Source organism: Nyctereutes procyonoides, unplaced genomic scaffold (assembly GCF_905146905.1).
Source record: "Nyctereutes procyonoides isolate TBG_1078 unplaced genomic scaffold, NYPRO_anot_genome, whole genome shotgun sequence".
NCBI classification, from domain to species: Eukaryota; Metazoa; Chordata; class Mammalia; order Carnivora; family Canidae; genus Nyctereutes; species Nyctereutes procyonoides.
In genome coordinates this window covers 62,035,699-62,060,279 of record NW_026575049.1, presented here as the reverse complement: position 1 = coordinate 62,060,279, position 24,581 = coordinate 62,035,699, and the positions used below count along the sequence as shown (strand labels likewise).

At 36.9% G+C, this 24,581-nt stretch overlaps 2 protein-coding genes across 6 annotated transcripts in view; one reads left to right on the top strand and one right to left on the bottom strand.

Moving 5' to 3' along the window:
- PUS10 (pseudouridine synthase 10) overlaps positions 1-12,460 on the top strand; it is a 67,140-nt gene extending 54,680 nt beyond the window's left edge. For 3 of the 4 annotated variants that reach the window (XM_055329284.1, XM_055329282.1, XM_055329283.1), the window contains 6 exons: positions 441-517; positions 611-666; positions 1,694-1,811; positions 5,982-6,124; positions 8,703-8,802; positions 10,945-12,460. In XM_055329284.1, coding sequence (XP_055185259.1) covers positions 441-517; positions 611-666; positions 1,694-1,811; positions 5,982-6,124; positions 8,703-8,802; positions 10,945-10,983 — 533 coding nt within the window. In that variant the 3' untranslated portion in view covers positions 10,984-12,460. Of the gene's footprint in view, positions 1-440; positions 518-610; positions 667-1,693; positions 1,812-2,975; positions 3,512-5,981; positions 6,125-8,702; positions 8,803-10,944 lie in introns of those variants that run through there. The other variant, XM_055329285.1, reaches the window with a different exon arrangement.
- A 4,219-nt stretch (positions 12,461-16,679) lies between these two features.
- REL (REL proto-oncogene, NF-kB subunit) overlaps positions 16,680-24,581 on the bottom strand; it is a 38,480-nt gene continuing 30,578 nt past the window's right edge. For both annotated transcript variants that reach the window (XM_055329279.1, XM_055329280.1), the window contains exon 10: positions 16,680-23,681. In XM_055329279.1, the coding sequence (XP_055185254.1) occupies positions 22,891-23,681 (791 nt within the window). In that variant the 3' untranslated portion in view covers positions 16,680-22,890. The remainder of the gene's footprint in view (positions 23,682-24,581) is intronic.

Below are 24,581 nucleotides of genomic sequence, written 5' to 3'. Positions count from 1 at the left end.
TTAATCCTGAGCTTGAGATTAATAGTCCCTTCCTGTTATGGAATCACAGCTTTTCCATTTCACTAGTGGATTAGGCTTAGCAGGATGGATTTCAGCTTGGTTGGTATACCTGGGCGTTGCTATATGTGATAACGTTACCTTAGTGTAACCAAATCAATTAGCGGTTGTTTGGATTTTATTTTGTAATTAACACAGGCTTGTTCATGGACCTTTGGGAAAGCAGTCATTTTCACATATTGCCAGTACTGGAGTTTAGCAGCCCCCAAAAAGCCGCTTGATTCTTTCACACATTCTTCCCTCCCCCAGATGTAGTCATGTCACTAAACTTTCAGTCCTCTAGAGCTCAACTCGTTTTTTCACACCTCCTAACCCTCTTGCATTAGCCCAAATGTTAACTCCATCAACACGTTTCTGTTTCATGACGGGGTGTGTGCTGCCAGGAAGGCCCTTTGCAATTGAGCTGGTGAATCCTCATAGAGTACATTTCACTTCACAAGAAATTAAGGAACTTCAGCAGGTAAACCACTTCATGACATGGAAATCGTCATGTTTCTGCAACTCTATAACTGAACTAGAGTTGCTAATTGTTTTTCTTTTTCTGCTACTACAGAAAATTAATAATTCATCTAACAAAATCCAAGTCCGTGACTTGCAGCTTGTCACAAGGTAAGGGTAGACCCACTGGAGATGATCTCAAAAGGGAAGTTTTGGTTGCAGATCATATATCTGTTGAGGGAATTGTATCCAGAATATACAAAGAACTCTTACAACTCAATAATAAGAAAACAACCCAATTAAAAATGAGGGAGATGATTAAGTGGACATTTCTCCAAAGAGGATACACAATTAATGAATGAATACATGAGATGCTCAATATCATTTGCCATTGGGGAAGGGCAAATCAAAACCTCATTGATAGCTCACTTTACCCTCACTAGGATGGCTATAATCAAAAAGAAAAAAAAATGTTGACAAAGATGTGGAGAAATTGGAACCCTTGTATATTGCTGTGGGATTGTTAAGTGTGGCCACTTTGAAAGACAGTTTGACAGTTTCTCAAAAGGTTTAAACATAGAGTTACCATTATGACCCAGCAGTTCCACTTCTAGGTATACACCCAAGAGAAATGAAAATGTACGTACACACAAAGACTTCTATATGAATGTTCAAAGTAGAATTATTCATAGTAGCAAAAAAGTAGAAACAACTCAAATAGCCATGGATAAAATACGGTATCTCTGTAGAGTAGAATATTACTCGGTAATAAAAAGGAATAAAGTACTGATACATAATCCAACATAGATGACCCCTGAAAACATTATGAAGTAAAAGAAGCCAGACACCACACACCACATATTTATTATTCTATTTTATATGAAATAATCAGAGTAGGGAAATACAGAGAAAATCATTTAGTGGTTGCCAAAGGCTGGGGGAAATGGGGAATGGGAAGTGACTACAAATAGGCATGGAATTTCTTTTTTTAGGGTGATGAAGTATTTTAAAATTAGATCATGGTGATAGCTACACAGCTCTGTAAACACACTAAAAATCACTGGATTGTACAGTTAGAACAGGAATTGTATGTAAATTTTATCTCAATAAAGCTATTTTTAAAGAAAGGGAAATTTGGGGTAAGGCATGTGTGTATCCTATGCATTTAGACAAACTTTCTTTTATTGTTTTTGTTTAGAGAGGCAATAGGACATATGAAAGAAGGTGAAGAAGAAAAGACCAAGTCCTATAGTGCCTTAATATGGACAAATAAAGCCATACAGAAGAAAGACATTGAATTCCTAAATGACATAAAGGTAGTTAAGTTCTCTCTTTTTATTTTATTTTTAAATTTCCATAAAAGAGTCCTTTCTCTTTTACTTTATTACAAGCAAGTCATACAGCATGGGCTTTGGGGAATGTGAGACCTGCTTTCAAATCCTGACTTTGCCATTTACTGGTTGAATGGCTGCACGATTGATTGAGCCTGAGAGGCAGCACTGCTAGTGACGAAGAGCCTGCCTCTAGGCACAGATCACTTGGACACAAATCCTGGATCCCCATTTCATAGTTTTGTGACTTTGGACAAGTTGCTTAGCCTCTGTATGCTTCAGTTTTTTCATCTATAAAATTAGTTAGAAGGATGAAATGAGTTTAGTCATATGAAGCACTTAAAGCGATCTCTGGTACCTAGAAAACCTTAGCAATGCTATTATTCCATTTTGCCGTCTGTAAAAAGGAAAATAGAACTGGTTTAATAGAATTGATGCTAAGATTAAGTGCATAAATAAAACATGTTATTAGAAGGATAATATATATTATTATATAATATATATTAATATATATGATATTAATATTATATATAATTATATAATATTAATATATAATATATAATAATATATTATATAATATTATTATAATATATATTATCCTTCTTATATATTATAAGAAGGATAATATATGCACAGCACAAATACTTTGGCACCTGCTAAATTTTCCTTTACAGGAGCATATCACTGTCAAGGATCTGCCCATTCATTTGCATATTTCTTCCCCACCTGTCCCCACCTCTTCCTGTAAAGGTAATTTACTCTGAAATGCAAGGAATGAGCATAAATGGGCACAGAGATGTGTGAAGTTATCACAACATTGTTTAAATGAGCAATATTTTGTAATAATCTAGATGACCTACTAGAGGGGAACAGCTTAATCTTATGGTTTATCTGTATGATGGGCAATTGCTACCAGCTGTTAGAAATTATGTAGTAGATGACTATTAATTGACAAAGGAAAGTGTTTCTAAGGGATGCTAAGGGGATAGAAAACAAGCTATGAAGAGTATATAGAGGGTGATATATTGTGATTTAAACACACACACACAAGTGTGTGCTCATATATATGTCTATGTAGAAAACAAACTGTATGGCAAATATACCATAAATAGGATTTATCCTTATTAAAAATACAAACCCCCAATACAGAAAAATAGACAAAGGATATCAACAAGCAGCTGAAAATGAGCGCCTCCAAATGGCCAAGAATCATTTGAAAAGATGTTCCACTTCTGGATTGAAGGAACAAGACATCACTTTAGCCCTCCCACTGGTTGGCATGGAGGAGAATGCTGGTTGGATACTTTGTCAGTAGAAATGTAAAGTGTTTAACCTTTTTGGAAAACAATGTAGCGATGACTGTAAAAATTGAAAATATAGGGCAGCCCCGGTGGCGCAGCGGTTTAGCGCCGCCTGCAGCCCAGGGTGTGATCCTGGAGACCCAAGATCGAGTCCCACATCGGGCTTCCTGCGTGGAGCCTGCTTCTCCCTCTGCCTGTGTATCTGCCTCTCTCTTCTCTCTCTCTGAATGAATAAATAAATAAATCTTTAAAAAAAAATAAAAATAAAAATTGAAAATATACTGGTCTCCTACCCAGCACTTTTACTAGTGGAGGTCTGTCCTGAAGAAATAAAACTCCAGTGCATAAGGATATGTGCACAAGCATGTTTACTGTACTCAAAGTGCCAAAATCAACAACACAACTAAAAACGAAGTGAGTTTCCTTCAAAAAGGAAAATGGCAGAACCAGCTGGAATATTATAAAGCTATTAAAAAAAAAAAAACAACTAAAACAGCATGTGCCCCCATTTCATTTATGTTGTTGTGTGTATATATGCCTAAAATTGTTGGAAAAAAAGGATGGAGCTAGGTCTACATCTATGACTTACAGAAACACGCATGACATTATGAGAAAGAAAGTGAAAGGCAGAATAGTGTTTATAGTATGAGTGTTTTGGTGAAAACATACGAGTCATTCACCCCCTTAGACAAGTCCATCTCTAACGGGGGGGTGGTGGTGGATCAGATCACCCCCTGAGGGCCTCCAGTTCTCACGTTCTGTGATTCTATATCAAAAGCTATTGGCTTTTGGTCCATTACCTGGGACCTCTAGGATGATAGATCAGCTTTAGACAGATACCTTTAAAATTGCAAAACAAATATCTAAACCTCTGTTCCATCACAGTACAAGTCATTCAGAATGCAGGGAGGAAAATTAACTCATTTAAAAAACAGATTTAGAGGCGCCTTAGATGGCTCAGTCGGTAGAGCATGTGACTCTTGATCTTGGAGTCATGAGTTTGAACCCCCACATGGGTGTGGAGCCTGCTTAAAAAAAAAAAAAAAGATTCATCATTTGGAGGTAGCCTAACTCAGAGCTAATTCAGAAATAATGCTGAAAGATGATTTTTGTAGGTAGAGAGTAAGCAGTGAAAGGGTCTCTTTTAATGGTTCACAGCCCAAATAGACTGATGGGACTAGCTGACTTCTCATATTTTTTTGTGTTGGGGTTAACAGTATTTTCTAATATTCCTACTGTCATCAAAAATACAAAAACTGAGTTACTGTCCCATTTTGAGAAAGAGCCACTTCAAATTTATTATGTCTCTTCTAAGGGCAACCTACTTCTAAGGAAAAAAAAAATCTTTTGTGTATATGTGTATGTGTTCCTGAAAATTCAGCAGAATGGGGCCAGCAGAGTGCACTGTTAGAGTTATGGTTTCCTTTTGTCTACTGAAAACAAAACATGCACAGGAGTGTGTGCGGATTGAGTGTTATGTTGGAAGCCCGGTGGTGGGTCTGCTGGCTCAAGTAGTACTTCCATTGACTAGTTCATGGTTCACAGTACTGGGAGTGAGTAGCCAGAAAGGGAACAAGGAGAAGAGCACTCCTTAGTCCTTCATTTAAAGCCAGCTATTTCTGTACTTTATAGCAGAGGCCGTATCTGTACAGATTCCTTAACAGCTCAGCCTTGTCCTTTTTTTTTTTTTTTGTCTTTTTTGGCCGGAGAAATGTCAAACCTTATGGAGACAGCCTATCTCAGCAGAACAAAGTGATTCTAAAATCAAAGAATGAAAGGATCATAAAACCCGTGAATTAGGAGGGGCCGTTGACTCACTGCTATGATCAAAACAGTCACACCATTTCAAGTATAGTCTTTGTCAGAACTTGCTCGTCCTTTCTTAGTGGAGAACTTGATATAGGGGAGACCAGACTGAAATCCTTCTTTTCTTCGCATGGCTGCAGGCACTCCCAAATCATGTAAATGAGGAAGGAGTTGTTCCAACAAGAAATGGCAGAAGGTTCAAAGTTCTTACGAACCGAACCTCCATTTCTCCTTAGGCCCAATCTCTATTTTTAAGACTTGGAACCAGTTGACCTTTTACAATATCAATCTCTATTTCTTAATTTATGTCACGTGATGAAAGGAAATCTCTAATTATAAGAAAAACAAGCCTGTGCCCCTAACGAAATCTGAATTGTAAAAAAAGGCACGCAGTATTATTATTCTCAAGTAACCTGAAATGGGCTTATCAATACTGAGAGTTCCTGGTTTACTGTACACACTTTTTTGTAATTATAGTGATGTAACCGTTAATTTTCCAGATACATCTTTTCATATAACAACAAAACAAATAACCTTGTAAGTGGGTGTATGGTTGTCCTTAAAACATGCACTCTGCCCATACATACCAGGGATGCTGAGGTCTCACCTATAAACAGCCATTACTCACATCAACTTTTCACCCCGTTGTTAGGTCATCTGTTAGGTTATGGGGAGAACAAAGAACAGGTCTTCTAGAAAACCGCTGTTAAAGGACAAACTAGAATTCCAGGGTCCTAATCAATTTAATTAATTGATTAAGTTTTTAGAGCAAAAGAGACCTTGGGGATCATTTGCTTCAAAGCCTTTTGTAAGTGGCATACTGGGGCCCAGGAAATGAGTAACTAGGGCCTAGGTTATGAGAAGTTCCACAGAGCCTGAACCATAGGGAATGCAATTTCTTTTAGTATTGGTATCTACCCTGACAGTGAGAGATGAGGCCCTCCAGAGAAAACATCTGTGGTAGGCCATGGATGACAGAGGAGGTGCTGAGGCGGCTTCCCTGGGCAGCAGAGCTGACTCCATGGTTGTGTAACACATCCTCCTCTAGGACTTAAAGATCGACCAGAAAACACCTCTGCGGGTCCTTCACCGGAGGCCCCTGGCTGTGAGAACTCGCATCATTCACTCCATGGAGACACGCTATGTGGATGAACATCATTTCCACCTCTATCTGAAGACTCAAGCCGGGACGTATCCTTTCACTTTCTGCATAGCAGTACTTTAACCAGAACCCTGTCGGAGGAGTTCCCGCTGCCCTAAAAAATAGGTGCAACTTGATCTAGGAATGATTAGGGTAAGGATTAGGTTGGAGAAGAGTTCTTTTTGGGGGGGGGAAGAAAAGGGGGTTCCCATTTAATTTGTATCTTTCAAAATGACATCTTAAACCATGAGGCAGCCAGTAGAGCATGAACTTTAGAATAGTCACAGCGTCTCACACAATGCTGACTGCATAGTAAGTACTCAGGGAACAGTTTTGATTGATTCATTTATTGATTTGTGTCTTTATACATTTTGCAAGTCACATTTTCATTAACACATTTGGGTCCTTTCAGCATTTTGAGCATTTGCCCCAGATCACCAAACGCTGATAGATGGGAGTGGCCCTACTTTACATACTGATCTTCACTTTATTTGGTGACTGGCCCAAAACAAGAGAATAGTCCAAAAATGATCGCTTGTTCATATCATGCCCTGCTTCGTGTGGTTTTGTATCCAAGCTGAGTTGTTGGTTAAAACACATCAGGCAGTTGCCAGAGTCCTAGCTCTAGTTTACTTTTCAAAGGTGCTCCCAATATTTGTTTCTTGGTTTTATATTATTTAGTGATCCAATAGGATGAAATGATAAAATACTTCACTAGTATAACACTAGTGATGTGCTTATGGGCATATTGCAAAAAATGTCATTTTAGTCACCAAGTAGCATTCTCACCGTGTTGCTGTAATCAGCTGTCTCTTCTCCATCAACCTCTTCTCCCTTCTTCCTCCCCATCCCCATGCCACCCCACCCCATCCTATCCCAGAAGTGACCAGGATTTGCTAGGCTGAAATAGGTAGATGTTATTTACTCTTAAAATAATCTCTTAAATTTTTGGTGCAGATCGAGGGATTATCTGTTTGGACTGCAGTAGACAGACCTTTGTAGCTTTGTTGTTTGGAGCACATTTGCCTGCTGTAGATGGACTGTGGATGGAATTTCAAAGAAATCATAGATTTTTTTTTAACCTAATTCCAGCTTTCATTTTAGTGTGCCAAGGTGAAATGTAGTGGGTTTTTATTAAAACATTATTAGGGCCAACTATGTATGTCTCTTACTGGCATAGCCAAGGAAAACTCTCTGGTAAGCGTTAGATACCATGTGGTTATACACAGAAGTATGTGAGGTTTCAACATATATTGCTCATAATGCTGAACCAGTTCATTTGACTTACACCTCATCCTTCTGGCTATGAATAAGAATCTTGCTGGCCCTTTTAGCTGGTTGTTCTGGACTTTTTGGTCAACTCCCCTCATCATTGCTACTCAAAAGTAGCATTCTTGAAAGAAAAAGAATGACAATTGTTGAGTAATTATGAGTTTAGCAAAGAAGGCAGTTAACTAGATAATTATATCTCTTAAGCTTGAGTTAAAACATTTGGTGAAAGCAGAGTAACTATACTTTCAGAAAATGAGGAGGACATAATATTTATGGTGTTTTTTATCATCTGAAAATAAACTTGTTTTTCCTACGCAAATTAAATTTTTATACCAAGTGCCAGCTTGTAGAACATAACATAATGCTGAATGAGTTTTTACTGAATGCTAGCAAAATTATATCTCGGATAAATATTTTCAAGGCTGTAGTAGAGTCCTGTGTAAGAAATGTTAATGTAATCTTAATAATTAATTGTAGGATTAGCCATTGACGTCAAAATTTGAAGATCTATGAGGGAAACATGAAATCGTCCCCTTAAAAAAAAGACTGAATTCTCTTGCTAACCATGCAAAAGTTGCAAACAGCTAAAACTTCGGTCCTTTGATAATTCTCCTGAAGGGCCTTTATCAGTGACTAAATAAATATCCTCATTGTCCCTCCCATCCTACTGCTATTGTGCCACTGGGTCACATTACTAGGAAACTGTGATTGAGGTCACTCCATGTGTGACCCTGTGGAAATCTATCTTCTGGCAGATGACAGCTTACATTATTGAAAAATGAGACCAAAAAGATGACAAAATGGAATTTGTGGCAAAGAAAAGGTAGCTAAGTTTTGTTGTTGTTGTTGTTGTTTTGTTTTGTTTAGTATTGAACTATAGTTAATTTTAAAATCCATATGCAAAGTCGCCTGGTTGGCTCAGGCAGTGGAGCGTGGGACTCTTGATCTCAGGGTTGTGGGTTCAAGCCCCATGTTGGGTGTAGAGATTACTTTTGAAAAATCTTTTTTTATTTCAATTTTTAAATTTCAATTCTAGTTAAAAAAAATTTTTTTAAATCTTTAAGAAAATTCTTATCCAAACCATGGCACTTGGAGATGAGCTAAAGAAAAAGAAAGTCATGACTCTTTGTTAAGTTTGATGTAAACACAGGTGCCAAGTCCTGCTGTTGGCTGCAAGGCTGATAGGAACCAGTTTGCCAAAGCTTATTTTTTAAGACACACATCACAGGTCACAGCTCAGAAATAACCTCTCCTTTGTAACATTTCTGCTTGTCTGTCATTTCCCTTGTACCTATCAAATCTCACCAAAGTTAGTGCTGCATAGCTATCTCCATTGTTTCCTTAAACAAACCCCAGCTACATTAAGGAGTTTGTACATGGAGACTTTGGGAGAACCAAGCCGAACATTGGCTCTCTAATGAATGTGACGGCAGACATTCTTGAGCTGGATGTTGAGGTAAACCATTTTATCGTGGAAGTGCCCGCTTGAACATTGAATTCAGCCAAGGTTATACTTTTTGGCATGTGGGGGGTGGGGGGGAGGGCATTAAGCCAAATAGGTATCTATCTCTACTCACCTTAATAGGTATTTGAAAATGGTCAAAATCTCACAGTAGCATTGTATTGGGGGAGGGACTATCTTTGCAATCTTTATCTTCTTAAAAAATACAAGATCTCTTTGTGATCCTTGCAAATCTATAGCTAATTTACATGTGGCATGAGATCTTAAACCCTTAAACGGAGCAAGGAAATGAAACTTAAGAGCCCTTCATATGTCCTTTGGACTCTACAGAGTTCATTCTCATACCTATTTTGTCTTTTTTTTTTCCCCCTATTTTGTCTTATAAAAAATTTAAGGCAGACTACTCAGAAACATACATTCAGGACAGGGATAGAAAATGGGATGAGCCAATGATTATTAATAAAAACAGTTCAATAAGGGACCCCTATGATGTGGTACAAATTCTCTGCTCTTACAGTCTGAATTGAAACAAGGTTAAATTCTTAAGTATTTAGAAGAGTGGATTGAATAGGTCCTTCAGGCAATTCTCCATAAATATTTTTTTTCCCATTCGAGCATCGATAGGTATTGAGTCACAAGTTGTGTGTGCTCCCTGATGAATACCTGAGGAGGAATGGGGCTCCTCTCCCATGCCTCCCCACCAAGAAAAAAAATTAGGAGACTAGCATTTTGCACTTCAGGTTAATATCAATTATAAAAAGAATTAGGTATAGTTGCCTCATATGAAAACAGCTACGGTAATCACATGATCACTGGAGCATTATCAGCAATTCTCGAGTGTTTTCAGATTAGATTTTACACAGCCCCTGCAGTACAGCCATTGCTAGCACCTTCAAGGTTGCAAGGAGTCTTGCAGAGAGACTGTTATTTTGAGAAAAACAACCTAGTGTTAAAGAAAATCTCAACTGCATTCATCTTCCTTGATCTTAATTCTTAGCACAACTTGGGAATGTCAGAGTCACAGGCCAATGTTCCTTATTCCTGCTTGTCCATTGGAATCACCTGTAGAATGTTTTAAACTTCCCCTGCTCTCAACACATACAAGACTGTGATCTGAAATATTTAGATTTTAGGCATGAGAAGCAACCCATTAGCTTATATATAGGTGTTCAGTATGTGGCTATGTTCTGAAACAGAACCAAAATATCTTCTTATCTTCTTGGGTTTCTAAACGATACACAGACACACACACACACACACACACACACACACACAAATAGTTATTTGGGCTTTCCTAATAAAACTTTCCTGATTCTGGTAGTGACTCATAGATTAATTTTAAAAATCACTTTTGGTAAATCATTTTGGGTTTTAAAATTTAAGTCTCAAAAAAACCCAGAACAAGACATGGGTGCAGTGGACTTTTTGGAACTTCTCAAATTAGGCTCTCTAGGGTAAACTACTTCTAAAACCTAGGACGTGATTGTTTATGTGGAGAAAAAAAGGTAGCCTACTACTGTAATCTCATTATGACTTAAATCAAGGTTTTTCTCTAGAAGAGCCAAACCAGATGAGTAGAGATAGATAAACTTGATTTTAAACGGAACAAAAATTCTGAAATGATACACAATGATCATTTATCCTTTTGTAGTTCCAGGTGATCTTTCATACTCATTTACTTTTCATTTGGTTGCTAAGTTACAAATAACACCATACATAAGTGTATAGACTACTTGAGTGTTAGTTCAATGCAAGATGGGAAAATGAAAATGATCTGAAGAATAAAAGTTGCTAAGAGTTGAGGGAAAGTTGGTGTTGCTTCCCAAATTTGCTTGTTACTTTACTCATAAGTAATATTTACAAAATTTAGATGTACTCTAGTCTTATTGGTCAAAAGGTACAATTGATAACCAGCTGAGTGACCAAATACTCCGTGAATTCAGAAACAAACCTTGGGCCCAAGAATCTCAAGGCCTAGTATGTATTTTAGAGTGTTGAATTGTGGTATTCGATGACTTTTTTTCAAATGCACTTTCTTCTGTTGCCTTATATTAAAACTATTAAGTGTATGCAGTATTACAGCAAATGCTTCCTAGAACAGTAATATGTTTTCATGTCTTGTTTTCTTCCTTTTAGTCTGTAGATGTTGACTGGCCCCCAGCTCTGGATGACTAGCATTCAAAATTGGAAACAGAGTAGGGTTTTCGTGGCATGATGTGGACCTCCATTCAGCATACACTGTATAATAGCTCTTTACTCAGCATTACAGTGTCTTGGAAACCATTTGGATCATGTTGATCTACGTATTTTAAAATTTGTTGTAACATCTCAGGATCTATGTATGTGTATATTTTGTGTTAAATGTTCTAAGGATGTCTTATGATTTTTCTTGTTCCCTCTCCAACCCTCCACATGCCAAACTATGAATAATGAAAACATTCTCTTAATTCTTTCATCTAGAGAAGTACACAAACAGGATACATTCTCTAATAATCTGAGAAGCTATAATTTCTTTTGGCAGAATTTTCCTCCATAAGACATACCACCTTCAAAATCATGTTCTAAATTTTTAAAATGATCTTGATAGAAGTTCTATCTAGATTTATACAGCACAGTATCCTATAATATTCTAAGGTATCAATGCAAATCTAACATCATTAATATTTTTCCCAGTAAGCTTTAAGCAAGCTATTACCAACAGAAGTACTTTTTGATATAATCTGTCACAAATCTTAATGACTTCAAGTTACTGTTTTGACAACTTAAAGATTTCAATACATTTCCTGGGGAGGGAAAGTGAAACCGTAGGAATTGAGGCATACATCTTTTAAATAAGGAGACACAAGTGCCTTCAGTAACTTCAAACCCAGGGATAAGATTTTGAAAAATTAAGATTGCTAAACAATCTGCTGTTATTCGAGTGCTTCAATATATTATCCAATTTCAAACATCTTCATCAAGTGGATAGGATATTATCATTTCCATTTTATAAATATGAAAACCAAAGAATGAAAGTTAAATGATTTATCTAAAATTGTTAGTTACTTCCATATCAGGGGTTAAAACTGAAGTTTCCTGGTCTCTAGGGCCCTTTCTTAATAAACTTTGTGAGTGAGCACCCACTGTGTGAAGGAGGCACCAGAGAATGTCACTTAAATGCACTAACCATGAGAAATGACTTTTGGAATTTATATACCAAATCAAGGAGCTTGCCAAAAAATAGCCCAAGTATACTTCATATGACCTTATATGATTACCATTTGTTAATAAGTTCATCATCAGTTGGTACTATGAAGAGGAAAAACATGAAATAAGCCAAACCTAAAGAAAATGGATGGGTCATTAAAAGAAACGTTTCAACAATTTAAAATTTCAGATTTAAGTGTAATTTCTATCACCCTGATTCAACTATCTGAACTTATTTTAGAACACATGTGACTTGAACAGTATTGGATGATTGTTGTCCCATCTCTTCATTAAACATGCTTCATAGATACCAAGATGTATTATTCATTTTAGAAATCAGGAAAATTATTTAATTGACATGAAGAAGTTTCATATATGAATACTAGCAAATAATAGTTTCACTATTTTCAATGCCAGAAAATGAGAAAGGGATAATAGAAATAAACTTCTGATAAAAAGGTAAGAACTTCTGTGTGAATATTTCTTCGTTTCTGGGGAAGTTTTGCTACAAAAAGGATTTAAATAATTTGGGAGATAGTCTTTTGCATGTTTGTTTTTGGCTTAGCTTTGAATTTAGTGGAATCTGCAAAATGGAAAAATTAAGAACCTCCTTAACAGAAGATTTCTATTTCTTAAATTTCTATTCCTGACATTATGCAAAATTTCAAGCAAACAGTAAACATTAGCTGTATATACTTTACTTATTCCATATGTTCATATATTATGAGACACAGGTTGTTAAAAATCAATGTAGGTCTTTGTTTTATGCAGAACTGGGAACATTAATAAAGGTACTATAGTTTCACTTTTGCCTATATAAAATTATATACATATAAATTATTTTAAAATTAGTTTTGTGATCTCTTCTCATTAGCTTTATTTTTAAATTTTTCTTTTCAAATTTTTATTTAAATTCTAGTTAGTTAACATAGAGTGTAATAGTGGTTGCAGGACTAGAATTTAGTGATTCGTCACTTACATATAGAACACCCAGTGCTCATCATAACAAGTGCCCCATTCATAGCTTTATTTTATTTTATCAAAATTCTTATTTAGTTGTAAATAGCACTTAGAGAAAGGGCCCTTTTTAACTTCTTAGTATTTCTTTGTCCCAAATATATTCTGTGATTTAGCTTAGGAAAAACATCAACTCAACTCTGAATACCTGGAAAAGTAAAAAACAAAAACAAACCAAAAAAAGTGTGGGGGGGAGAATTTCCTAAGTAAGAGAACTGGTTATATTAAGAAGTTATATGAAATAAACTCAGAAGTTAAATTTCCATTTCCAAAGAGAGAAATATCTTAGGCTGATCTCTTTTTTTGAAGCTTTATTCTTGATTTTTAAGCCCAAATAAATGTGAATTTTGATGCAACCTTTTTTGATTTTTAAAAATGGTAGTACCCTTTTGGTGCCTGAGTGGCTCAGTCAGTTCACTGTCTGACTTATTTCAGCTCAGGTCTTGACCTCAGGGTAGTGAGTCTTTTAAAAAAAAAAACTCACTTTTTTCTTTCTCTTTTTTTTTTTTTAAAAAAGGTACTTTATTATGGAAAAAATACTGCCCTTATGCTATTCATTTAATTTTTTTCATTTTGAAATAATTTTAAACTTACAGGAAAGTTAGAAGAAAAGTACAAAGAATCTTTTCTCCTCCGAACCACTGAGCCAGTGATGCTCCATTACCTCGAACACTTGAGTGTATAATTTCTACAAAGAAGAATACTTTTCTAACTTGTCACAATAGAACTATCCACCCAGGAAGTTAACACAGATCTTACAACTGTGTATCCAGACCCCACTCAAGTCTCACCAGTTGTCCTAACAGTGACTTTCATAGGCAAGGGATCACAATTTGCACATAACTGTTACATCTCTTTAGTCTCCATCAATCTCAAAGTTTGTCTTTCCTTGACTTTGATTACTTTAACATTTTTGAAGATTTCAGGTCAGTTATTTTGTAGATTGCTCTTCAGTTTGGGTTTGCCTGATGTTTCCTTATTATTAGGTTCAGGTTGTACCTTTCTAGCACGAGGATACCACATAACAGGTATAGGTATTACCTTTTTTGCATCTTATCAGGTGCTATACAATTTCAATTTGCGCAGTTTCTGATGACTGGATTTTAATTTTTTTAAAATTTTTATTTATTTATGATAGTCAGAGAGAGAGAGAGGCAGAGACACAGGCAGAGGGAGAAGCAGGCTCCATGCACCGGAAGCCCGATGTGGGATTCGATCCCGGGTCTCCAGGATCGCGCCCTGGGCCAAAGGCAGGCGCCAAACCGCTGCGCCACCCAGGGATCCCTGATGACTGGATTTTAATTGAAATTCAATTAGCCAATATATAATACGTCATTTGTCTCAGATGTAGTGTTCAGTAATTCGTCAATTGCATATAACACCCAGTGCTCATCACATCATGTGCCCTTCTTAATGCCCATCACTCAATTACCTCACCTCCCCACCTCCCTACCCACCTTCCCCTCCAAGAATTCTCAGTTTGTTTGCTAGTGTTAAGAGTCTCTCATGGTTTCTCTCCCTCTCTGATGCCTTCCCATTCAGCTTTCCCTCCCTGCCCCCCTATGATCCTCTGCAATGTTTCTTATATTCTGGACTTTTTTTTTTTTAATGATTACTAGATCTTATCAATTAATGAAGGCAGTGTCTGCCAAGCTCCTCTACATTTATAGTTACTCTTTTTCCCCTTAATTGATAAGTATCTTATAAGGAGATCATCAGCCTTTCATCCAGTGGTTTTAGCATTTACTGAAGACTTGTCAAAAACTGATTTTCCAATTCCACCATTCCTTTTACATGCATTGGTTAGCATTCCACTGAAAGGTAGAACTTGCCCTTTTTGTGGATTCCTGGCTTCCTATTTTATTCAATAGGTTATAATTTGTTACTAACAAATGCAAATGCATACATGCAGGCACACACACACACACACACAATATGTTTCTTATTCTACAATTCTACATATATTGAAGATCGGGAGTTGCATACCAGTACTTCCAATCCCAACCTTATTCTAGTTTTCTCCCTTTTCTTACTTGTAATACTCTACTCTGACAGACGTCTGGCTCCCATTAGCCTTAATATATTTACCTGATCGATCAGTCCCCCTCATAAATAACCCGTCTCCTACTGCTGCATCCTTAGTTCAGATCCTGAGAGTCCCCTCCCTACTACCCTCAAATGTCCTCCTCAGGCTTCACCCTGTAGTCCCACCCTGGGCCACCCCCTTATGCCCCTGTGGCAGTACCTACCTGTACCTTGCTCAGAATAAGTGAATGACTTTTGTCCTGAATTATACAGGAAGGGAGAGAGAGGCAGGAAATAAGTCCGGAAGGCAGGAAATGAAAATCTTTTAAAAATGCATTTTAGTACTCTACAAAAGTTATCACTTCAAAAGACAGTTACATATGCAGGTATATTCATTCAGCTATAGCTTTCCATAAAAATACCTAATGTTTCTAAGAAACCAAACTGTCTTTCCCAAGGGGGATGCTATAAATAACAAAATCTCACTGATACTTTAAAAGTCAAATCACAACAAAATTTTAAGAATTTTAGGTTTTTTTCCATTTATTATATTATCACAAAAAATCACTGTATACAAAGATATTACAAAGGTAATAAAATATTATGTACAACAAACAGGATTTTAACACTTTACAAATGATTGCATCTTTTAAACTCATTTGGCATTAAATAACTGAGAACTTTAAAAAAAACTTTTTTCAATGCCTCTAAATTTATTATAGTCATTAGGAAGCATATAAAAATACATAGCACAGTAAAAAATAGGATAGTGCCATTCTGTAAGGTTCTGAATTCAGGTAACAGTTATTTTTCAGTACATTCTTTAAGAACATAAGTCATCTCTAAAGAGTTCATCTGGCCTGAACCATGACCCCAACGAAGTCTCTTGAGAGGCTTTCGTACATAGAGCCACAAAATCTCCATCTTACCTATTTCTTACTATATTTTAGACAAAGCTATACTGTTTTGATTAGATAACAAAGAAGAAAAATAGGCAAGATGTTTACTTTTATCAAAAACTTATATTTACTAGGCTGATATCACTGAAAACTCAATTTATTGAAGCACCAACATTATTTACTAATTATTGTATATTACTATTCACACATAGGTGTTTGTTTAAAATTTTAAAATTATTTAAATTTTTGAAAGTCCAATAGTAAACTGAAGTTGTGGGAACAAGTGATAAGTGACAAATGATAAATTTTACCCTCTTTAAATAGATAATTATTAGCAGGTGGTATTTTTTCCTAAAGCCATAGACATTTGGAAAATATTTAGAAGAAATAATTGTTTAAAAAAAAGAAAAAAATAATTGTTTAAAAGTTTTATCTGTATTTTGTTTAATAGTGATGGTAGTAGGGACATGATGAGGATTTTCTGATCTATACTTTTGTATGCATGGAAAAAATGACAATTATTTGTGAGATTCAGTCTTATCTATCAATTTTAAGTTTGTGCTTTAAACTTTAAGATATATTGGTTAAAATATTAATTTGAGTCTTAGCCAAAGGCATAAAATTGGATATAAACAAACCATATACATATATCTCTGATTAGTTGCCCAATCCTGGGCTTATAATGTTAAATAGCATGATGTTTTTTTATTTTATGTGATACAAAAAGCATCCTAATTTTGCCCCTTTCATAGTCAATCCCTGAAAACAAAACAGATCAGAAATCTTTCAGTGGCAACTTCATTAGCTATGATGAGGTTCCCTTTTAGGAAGACAGTCCTATAACTCCCAATTCATAATCAACTTTGGCAAAGAAATTAAGGGGCCTAGGAACTTCAGAGCTAGAAGTCATTAAATGACCTTATTTTTGCTATATAATGGAAACTGGTTCTGAAAGGAGTAAAGGCCAAAAGATAGGCCTCCAGATCTGGGCAAAACAGATAGCTACTCTGAAGAGAAACCTATCCCAGGGTTCTTACTAAAGAATCTAATCCACAGTGATTTCTCTCTGCCATGTATTAGGAGTGTTTGGGTTAAGAGATTAATCAGGGCCACAGAATACACATAGATGTTTATTAATATTTGACTAGCACTATACTATTTACAGTTTCTTATGCCTTATTTAATACAACATATCTTGTGAGGTAGGTAAGCAGGGTATTATCTGCATTATGTATCAGAAGAGAGGCCCACAGAAGGCATGATTTCTTAGATACTATGTAATGAGTATGTGGCAGAGCAAACCCAGATGTTTTGACAAAAAAAAAAAAAAAATCTTCTTTCCATTTCTCCATGCTATTTAACATCACATGACAATTTCTTTAATCCTCCTACATATTAATGTATGATTTAACAAATTATTTGGTGCTACTGGGCAGCCGGATCACAATTCCAAGTCTCTCTTAACATGGACAGTCTAATTTTTTTTTCTGAAACATTAGGTTAAAAACTGACAATCTAGCTGTTAGAGAAATCCAGTTACCTATTTAAAAGATCATTATGATAGTAGGTTCTAATGACAGACATCAGAATAGTGGTTTTTGACGTGTAGGTAGATTGGTAAGGGCATGAAGGAAACTTCTGGGGTACTGGAAATGACTGTTTGCATATGTAAAAATTCATCAAGCTGTACACTTAAAACTGGTTCACTTTCTGTACTTTACTGTATATATTATCCCTTAAAAGAAAAATACCAACATCAGTGAGAGCAAGGGTTTTGTTTCATTCACCTCTGTGTCATTCTCAGTGCCTAATATGGTCCTTTGCACATCGGACATTCAAAAATGTGCTGTGTGTCTGATTACATTAATACGGGAGTGTCTGTGCAAGGATCAGGTGATGAGGAAATGCACACTGGGAGAAGATTAAACCTGCCACATACAGCAGAGAAAAGGAGCAAGGTCAGAGATGTGAAACAATCCTAATAACTGTAAAATTTCTACCTAATACAGTTAATATTACAGGAGGCAGCTAAATATCCACATTTAGCTACTTACAACTTTGTGGCTTGAAATGATAGAAGAGTTAAGACTGGTTTGAAAACGGAGGAAAATTTAGTAGAACTCTCCTTTAAAGGAACATTCCAGAATGCAGGAAATGCTCTAAATACAGAGATGTTCATGAAAGCAGCATTTTAACAGTGAAACAAATGGGAGAAACTTGAACACCCAACAAAAAAGTAAAATGCACACTGATGTATTCTATGCAATATGAATGGATTAAAACACTTCAGAGCAAAGGCCAAAGGGGATGTGAAGCAGAAGAGAGGGCAGGACAGCACAGTCACTACAAGTAGGGGGTCCAGGATGCTGACTGAGGTTACACTGGACTCTTGCATGGCTGGAGGACCTCAGCGAGTTCCTCTGTTTGCCTTTGGTTCCTCATCCATGAGGAGAGGATAAACTGTACCTATTCAAAAGGGCTGTGTGAGGTTTAGAAGAAACGATGCTTTTATAAAGCCTTGACCCAAAGCCTGGCACATGCTATGGGCCTGACAGATGTTCACCGCTATTAAATATATGGTCTCAACTGAAAAAAAACAACAAACACATTACATAGCTGGCATTCTTTGAAAAATCTCTCAGGTTACCAGGCCTTCATGACTTCACCATGGTATCCACTCTGCCTCTGTTCCTCCGCAACTATAACACGTCTTCTTTAAGACTGGGCTTCTCCTCTGTGAAGTGCAGTTCTGCTTCCCTAGCTGAGGTACACTTTGAACGCGTCCTCAATGCAGAACTCCTCTTATTGAATTATAGTCATTTAAGGTTTGTCTTATTCATCTTTTGGACTTCATCACTTAGCACAGTCCATGGCATCACTGGTGCTAAATGGTAGCTACTCACGGACATAGGAGTGATTATAAAAATGTGGACAAAGATATGATTTTTTTTAAAAGGAAAGGTACTTAAACTGGCAGGAAAAGCAGCGATGCCAAGATTACCAAGCTTGTTAAATACATAATGTGGTTCGAGGAGAATGTGGTATTTTTAACCAGAAGAGAAGATTCTGTTTGGAAAAGGAATGAAGGCCTATATAGTAAGGAAGCATTAGGAATAAAGGAGGGACAAACGCAAGACATTTTATGAGGCAGAATTTAAAAGACTTGATAACTAAGTATGACTATGAGGGAGAAAAGGAATAAAACAGGATTTTGAGGTTCCTATTAAATATCTTGGGTGGCAGGGTAAATGGTAATGCCATTACTGAAAGTAGAAAATGCAAAAGGGGTGGGCGAGGCAGTTTATAAAGGCATTTGGGTAGCGTGAGAGAAAGCTGAAACTGTGGGCACTGATGAGGTCACCCAGGGGAAAAATAGCACCAAATGAGGGCTGGGGTTGAGATTCTGGAAAAAAGTCAACCTCAGAGAGGAATCTTACCTACCACAGAAACCTCGGAGGAGTATCCAAGAAGGGAGTAGCCAATAGGAAAGAAGGTTATGGATGGGTCACGCAGAATGAGGACTGATAAAAGGACACCAGATTTGACAAGGAGAGCGTCTCTGGTCACTTTTCTCAGAATATCATAAGAAAGCAGTACGAGGGCGTGCCTGGGTGGCTCGGCCAGTTAACTGTCTGACTCTTGATTTCGGCTCAGGTCATTATTTTGGATTCGTGAGATGAACCCTGGGTTGGGCTCTGCGCTGGGCATGCAGCCTGCTTAACATTCTCTCCCCCTCTCTCTGCCCTTCTCCTCCTGAGTACACGCATGCTCCCTCTCTCACTCTCAAAAAAAAAAGAAAGAAAAAAGAAAAAGAAAAAACAGTAGGAGGTCAAAGATTAATAAGCCAAAGAATGACTGGGACCTGAGGAAATCGAAGCTGAAAGCATTTCCCAAGTCTAGATGTGAAGGAAGGTGGATGAAGGTAGTAGTTAAGATTTTTGTTTCCTTTAAGGCTAGAGAAGATACCACAGTTACGCAAAGAAAACCACCACTAAATAGTGATGTGAAGATATAGAAACAAGACAGAAAGAGAACAGGGTCCAGGATGCAAGTAGAGTTTAGAAGGGCAGAAGGGCACTTTTTACTTGGAAACTAAGTGTGAAAACATAAATACATTTAGAGATAGAAGAGAAACATTGCCAGGTTATTTTTATATTATAAAATAAATTCTATGATCAGTAAATAGCACCTGAAAAAAAGAAAAATCCATTGGAAATACTCTCAACACAGATGTAGTAGTACCTTCACTCAGCTTACATGGGGGGGGGGGGTTTGCACAAATCTACAACCTTGCAAGACAAGTGTTTAATAGTCTGTGTTAAGCTGGTCAGTGATAATGAATACAAAACTAGAATTCTGTATTTTTTAAAAAAGCTCACCACCTATCAACTGCTATCTGGAGCTATCCTGGGTTCATATTTTGAACAGAAAAGAAATGAGACTTCCTAAGTTTTACTTCCTCCCTGGTAAGTTCTTCTTATGCTTATGGCTTTTAAAATTATATAGTAAAGGTTTCATTTTGAAGTCATAATTTCTAAGAAATATTAATGGTACTTAGGTGTCTTTAATCTTTTTCTCCTGCTTCCTAAACTATCCTATCCCCAAGTCTTATCTTATTCTCCTTCCCATTTCCTTCCCTTCCTCCTTCATTCAACTCAGAACTTTTATTTACATGACAGTCATATAATATATCTCCCATTTTAATTGTTCCAGTAAACTTACTAGTTTGTTTGGTTGGACACTGTGTAAGTGAGATGACATGTTGTTTCTAGCTCAGAACATGCTCAACATTCATGGTAGGTTCTAGTTGTAAAAGAGACTAAGTCTTTAATAAGTTTGTTACTTAACATCATGACAATTCCATCACAACTAAGATTACTGCCATCATTTTGCCCCTGGGATTACTTGTCTTTCTAACAGTTTGGATTACCATTATTAACCCCTGACCTGAAGATGCATGATTCTGACATACACCCAATGTCACGTTAAACAGAATTATAAAAATAATGGACATCTAATAATTAAAGCTGTTCTTTCTTTCTTTCTTTCTTTCTTTCTTTCTTTCTTTCTTTCTTTCTTTCTTCTTTCTAAAAACAAAGTTCTATTAGTAGTACTTTGAACATTCAATAAATATTTACTGAGTGCTTAATATGAGGCAGACCCCATTCTACAAACTGGAGATTCAACAAACAAAACACAAAAACTTTTTTATCCCTGTGGAGCTTATATTACAGTATAGGGGGAAAAAAACCCAAAACAAATAAATGCTAAGTAAAAGTCAGATCCTGGTAAGTGCTATGGACCAATATATAGAAGGGGACATGGAGTGCTGTGTATAGGCTCAAGGAAGGCCTTGATCGGTAAAAGTTGAGTGAATCTGAAAGATCCTAGGAAGTGAGCTCTGCACGTATCTATCTGAGAGAAGAATAATCAAGGCAGAGAGGACAAGTACAAAGACAGTGTGAGGCATGAGTGTACTTGGTGTTTCTGAAGAGAGACTATGAGGGCAGAGTGCCTGGAGCTGAATGAGGAGAAGAAAATGGTAAGAGATGAAATAGGAGGAGTAAGAGCCTGCCAATTTTCAGGATTTTGTTGAGCAGGCTAATGATACAATTTGACTTGTTTTACAAATAATCATTCTGGCTACTTTGGGGAGAAGAGACGGTAGGGCACAAGAAGTGACAGCATCTCTGGAGGCTAGAGCTTCAATCCAGGCAAGAGGTGATAGGACACTGGCTTAGAACAGGAAGTTAGTAGTAGAGGTCAAAAGAGGTGGGGAGCTTTGGATATATTTTGAAGGCATGGCCTACCAGATTTGCTGATAGATTGGATTTGGGAGAGAAAAGAAAAGATCAAGGATGACTCCATGGTTTTGAACCTGAGCAACTATATAAGCATAGCACTGCTATTTACTAAGTTGGGGCAACCTGAAGGGGAAGCAAATTGGGAGGGAAGATGATGAACTCAGTTTTGGATGTGTTGAGTCAGAGCTCACTAATTAGGTTCCTAAGTAGAGATGTCAAATAAGCAATTTTACATACATGGGTAAGCTCCAAGCCTGGAGGTCAGAGGATAGGTCTAAGGTAAGGATAAAATTTAGGAACAGAGAGCATGAAATTAGATGTGATCACAGTGAGTGAGGGAACACAAGAAAGATGAGAGGTCTAAGGAAACCTCTTCACCTTAAAGACATGCGTGTAAAGCTAAAAATCACAAGCAATTTTAAAGGTAAGGATTTAATTGTTCTCAAATGTAGAGAACTTTCCCTACCTTGAGTTGAGTGAGTTGAGCTCACTTCAACTCTCTTCTGTTCAAAGTTAGATTTTTTGTTTAAAAGATTTTACTTATTTGAGAAACAGTGCACATTTGGGAGAGAGGGAGGGAGAAGCAGGCTCTCTGCAGAGCAGATAGCCCTACTTGGAACTCCATCCCAGGGTCCCAGGATCATGACCTGAGCCCAAGGCAGTCACTTAACCCACTAGGCACCCAGGCCTCAACCCGAGTTAGATTTTTAATTTTAAAGATTGTTGACTTACATGCAAATTTAAGAAACTCCAAGAAACCTCAGAAAACCCCTTAGGGGTCACCTTGGCCTATGGGTCTCAAAAATAATAAGAAAATCATTTTTCTAATGGCATAGCCATTATAGGTTTTACCTTAAATTTGCTTAAAAGCAAATATCAGTTAATTCATTTAACTAAGAATACATTAATACAATACAAAAGAAGTATAAAAAATGTGTATTTGGAAGAACTGAGGTGTCTTGATATTCTCTTCATTCTGTACTGAGAAGATGGGGTAGGACTGTAAAGCAGAAGTCCCACCACACACAGTATCGGGTCACATGTTTCAAAAAGAAGAAACAGTAAAGTCCTTTTAAATTTCTATTTCAGGATTTTCCTTTCATGATACTTTCCAGCTTGGTATTCAATACACCCAAACTACCATTTAAGTTTTACAAGTTACCTTGAAAAAATTCAAATGCAAATGAGTCGCTCAATTGCTCATTCTGCATAGTGCCAATACCAGAATACTGACTATGAACAAAACTGTGACTGTTGGGATTAGTACCGTTTGATGGTCCTGACTCATTTATCATACTGTTATCTGTACAGTTGAAGTCAGATCCCTCAAATGCCTCTGGCTGAGGAACAAAAGTGGTAGTACTGGAACTGGCACCTGCTGGCATACTGGGAGAGGACATCTGATGGAGCTGTCTCAAGTCTCTTGGGTCTAACACTGAATTACATGAGGGGTTTTCGAGATTCATGCTCACAAGTCTCGGATTATCAGTCTCCCTCATGCTGTCATTACTAGGTGTTATCATAGTCATAGGGCAATTCGGCAGCATGTTGCCATCAGAAATACCATATAAATCAGCTGATGACATGGATGGCGCTTCCATTCTGCCTATGTCATTCGCATTGTTATAAATACAAGCATTAGAGGCATTCAAATCACTCTCAAGAGGTATTTCCAGATATGGTGAGATACCTTGTGGATTAGAGGAGAGTGTCCCTGTTGAAAAACCACTCAGTGGATTCGTATTGACTGCGCGCGAGGTGGGGTGGGCCCCTGATGACCAGCTTGAAGAAGCCTGAGACACCATTGAAGGTATGGGTGAAGAATGATGTGACAGTGCATTTGACATGGACACAGACGAGGAATAGTAGGAATCTGCTTGACTTGAAATGCCTGAAGTCCTGGGCATTTCTGTCAAAACTGCACCATGAGAAAAGTTTGATTCTGTGGGGAGGAAAATGTATTTTTACAAAGTGAAACGAAAGTATAAAAAACACTATCTCTAAATTAAAATTGCATAACCACACTAAGAAAATTTTCAAGCAAACTGATGTAACATTTTAGAGAAAAATATTAAATAGCACTAAAATTATTACATGAGTCCGAAGCTGAATTCTGTAACACTGTTTTATAAATACCTATAAAATAATTTTGGTAAGTTATTTTGAAATAGATAGCTTCATTCCAGTTAAGCATGAAAATTTAGCTTCTGAGGCCTTATAAAGGTATTTTTGGAAAGTGAAAAATAAATCAGAATTTCAGGGGTGCCTGGCTGGCTCAGTTGGTGGAGCACGCAACTCTTGATCTCAAGGTTGTGAGTTTGAGCCCGCATTGGGCACAGAGATTACTTAAAAAAAAAAAAAAATCAGAATTTCAGTTAATGGAAATCTAAATAGCCAAAATCATTTCATATTCACTACTCTTAGGAGAAAATGGAGAGACAGACGGAGGAAAGGTTCATTAGGGATGATTGAAAAATACACATAACTTGTTAAGATAAGCATCTGACTCTTGTTTTCAGCTCAGGTCATGATCTCAGAGTTGAGATGGAGCCTACTGTCGAGTTCTCCACTGGGCACGGAGCCTGTTTAAGATCTTTCTCTCTCCCTCTGCCTTTCCCTCTTTCCCTCTCCCACCTCTCTAAAAAGAAAAAAAAAAGATATAATTCTAAGGTACTACAAAATTCCCAGACAGAAAAAAAATTAAGGATTCTGTATGTATAGTATAGGACTGCTATACATACTAAACCAGGAAAAAAGCACAGATTTAAGAATGGAAGGGGAAGAAAAGACTTCCAGTTAAATAACCCTGGTTCAATGATCTAAACCAGAGGTCTGCAACTTT